This window comes from Sprattus sprattus (genome assembly GCF_963457725.1).
Source record: "Sprattus sprattus genome assembly, chromosome: 14".
Lineage (NCBI taxonomy): Eukaryota > Metazoa > Chordata > Actinopteri > Clupeiformes > Clupeidae > Sprattus > Sprattus sprattus.
Window position 1 is genome coordinate 21290794 of NC_137912.1, and position 2500 is coordinate 21293293.

Below are 2500 nucleotides of genomic sequence, written 5' to 3' on the forward strand. Positions count from 1 at the left end.
AAAACAACTCATTAAACACACACACACTCAAAACACACTAGACACACTTGTACTTCTACATACGCTGTACTTTTGTTAAATACACATCTGAAAAGAATTTACAAACACACATCTCACATATCCCTCATGTACTAAACACCACTGTGGCTTCTCACACAAGCATATACAAAGTATACCCATATATACACACACATGGCAGTGTTTGGATCACGGGGAAATTGCACTCAAACACACACACACACAGACACCATAAACCCCCAGGCAGACACACACACTTACATCTACACATTCTCACGCAGACAGAAAGATAATCAAACACTTACACACACACACACACACACACACACACACACACACACACACACACACACACACACACACACACACACACACACACACACACCTGGACCCTGGAGGCAGTGATGCTGCCTGGTTGTCAGAAGAGGTGTCCCCACAGCGCCCCCCCTCCACTCTTGGACGTTCCACCAGCACCCCCACCTGCTCCCACTCTGCTGGTAACTATAGAAACAGAACACACACGTAGCTATTAGCACATGTATTTATGTGTGTGGTTTCACATTTGTGTGTGAGCGTGTGTGTGTGTATATATATTTTTGAGGTTTCTTTGGTGTATAATGTTTCTATCCCACTAGAATGTGCTTGTCTCTGTTTACAACTCTGTGTGGAGCACTGTGTGTGTCTAGACCTTTGGTCTGTAGCACATGTGTGTGTGTGTGTGTGTGTGTGTGTGTGTGTGTGTGTGTGTGTGTGTGTGTGTGTGTGTGTGTGTGTGTGTGTGAGAGAGAGAAAGAGAGTATGTCTTTGTTCATTTGTGTGTGGGAGAGTATGTCTGTGTGCATGTTTTTGTGTGTCTGTGAGAGAGAGTGTGTGTGAGTGTGTGTGTGTGTGTGTGTATAAGTGTGTATGTGTGTATGTGTGTGTGTGTGTGTGTGTGTGTGTGTGTGTGTGTGTGTGTGTGTGTGTGTGTGTGTGTGTGTGTGTGTGCACCTGTGGTTCGTAGCGTATGAGCAGGTCATACTCCATGGCCTGTGGGATGTTGTTGATGGTGAACGAGAGTTCCTCTCCCTCTGGTACCTTAGCGAACCCCGCACCTGTCCAGGTAGGCTCACGATCCACAGGGTAGGGCCTCTGTATCACACTTACAGCCTGCTCACACATACACACACACACACACACACACACACACACACACACACACACACACACACACACACACACACACACACACACACACACACACACACACACACACACACACACACACACACACACACACACACACACACACACATACACACAGAAAGAATTTAGAAGTTATTGACAGTGGTAGCATCACATAACAACCTTTACTTCAATTCTACCACAGTTCAAACCACTCTCCGCTGACACACACACACACACACTCTCTCTCTCTCTCTCTCTCTCGCACACACACACACACACACACACACACACACACACTGTCATACACACACACACACTCTCTCTCTCATACAGACACACACACACTCTCTCTCTCTCAAACACACACTTACACACATACACACACACACACACACACATTCTCTCTCATACACACACACACACACACACACTCTGACCGGTCCAAATTTGGCCTCTTCTGCTTCATAGGTGTAGTGGTCAATGGAGCTGAAGTAGTAACCAGACTCGATCTGATCACAGCGACGACCAAACATGTGCTCCCTACACACACACTGCCCTGTCCCAGGGTTACATCTACAGAGAGAGAGAGGGAGAGAGAGAGAGAGAGGGAGAGAGAGAGAGAGAGAGAGAGAGAGGGAGAGAGAGAGACAGAGAGAGAGAGAGGGAGATCAAGAGAGAGAGAGACAGGCAAACAGACAGAAAAAGAGAGTGTGGAAGAACAATGAACCACAATCATTCAAGTTCCAAAATCATTCCAAGCATTAAATGAGGATATGAGCCATATGCTTCCATCCTCCATTTGTGTGGATGCACCCTCTCCCCCCACCTCCCCCATTTTACCACCCTCCCCCCCCACCTCCCCCATTTTACCACCCTCTGCCCATCTCCCCATTCTACCACCCTCTGCCCATCTCCCCATTCTACCACCCTCTCCCCCCATCTCCCCATTCTACCACCCTCTCCCCCCATCTCCCCATTCTACCACCCTCTGCCCCCACCTCCCCATTCTACCACCCTCTCCCCCCACCTCCCCCATTCTACCACCCTCTCCCCCCATCTCCCCATTCTACCACCCTCTCCCCCCACCTCCCCCATTTTACCACCCTCTGCCCATCTCCCCATTCTACCACCCTCTCCCCCCATCTCCTCCATTCTACCACCCTCTCCCTCCATCTCCCCATTATACCACCCTCTTTCCCCATCTCCTCCATTCTACCACCCTCTCCCCCCACCTCCCCATTCTACCACCCTCTCCCCCCATCTCCCCATTCTACCACCCTCTCCCTCCATCTCTATCTCGGACGTATAACCCCCT

At 49.5% G+C, this 2500-nt stretch overlaps 1 protein-coding gene across 1 annotated transcript in view; it reads right to left on the reverse strand.

Moving 5' to 3' along the window:
• Positions 1-2500, reverse strand: part of lamb1b (laminin, beta 1b) — a 33421-nt gene that overhangs the window by 20774 nt on the left and 10147 nt on the right. Inside the window, exons 13-15 of the mRNA XM_080851580.1 lie at positions 1623-1758; positions 1009-1167; positions 404-519 (exon numbers count right to left, since the gene is read on the reverse strand). Coding sequence (XP_080707706.1) covers positions 404-519; positions 1009-1167; positions 1623-1758 — 411 coding nt within the window. The remainder of the gene's footprint in view (positions 1-403; positions 520-1008; positions 1168-1622; positions 1759-2500) is intronic.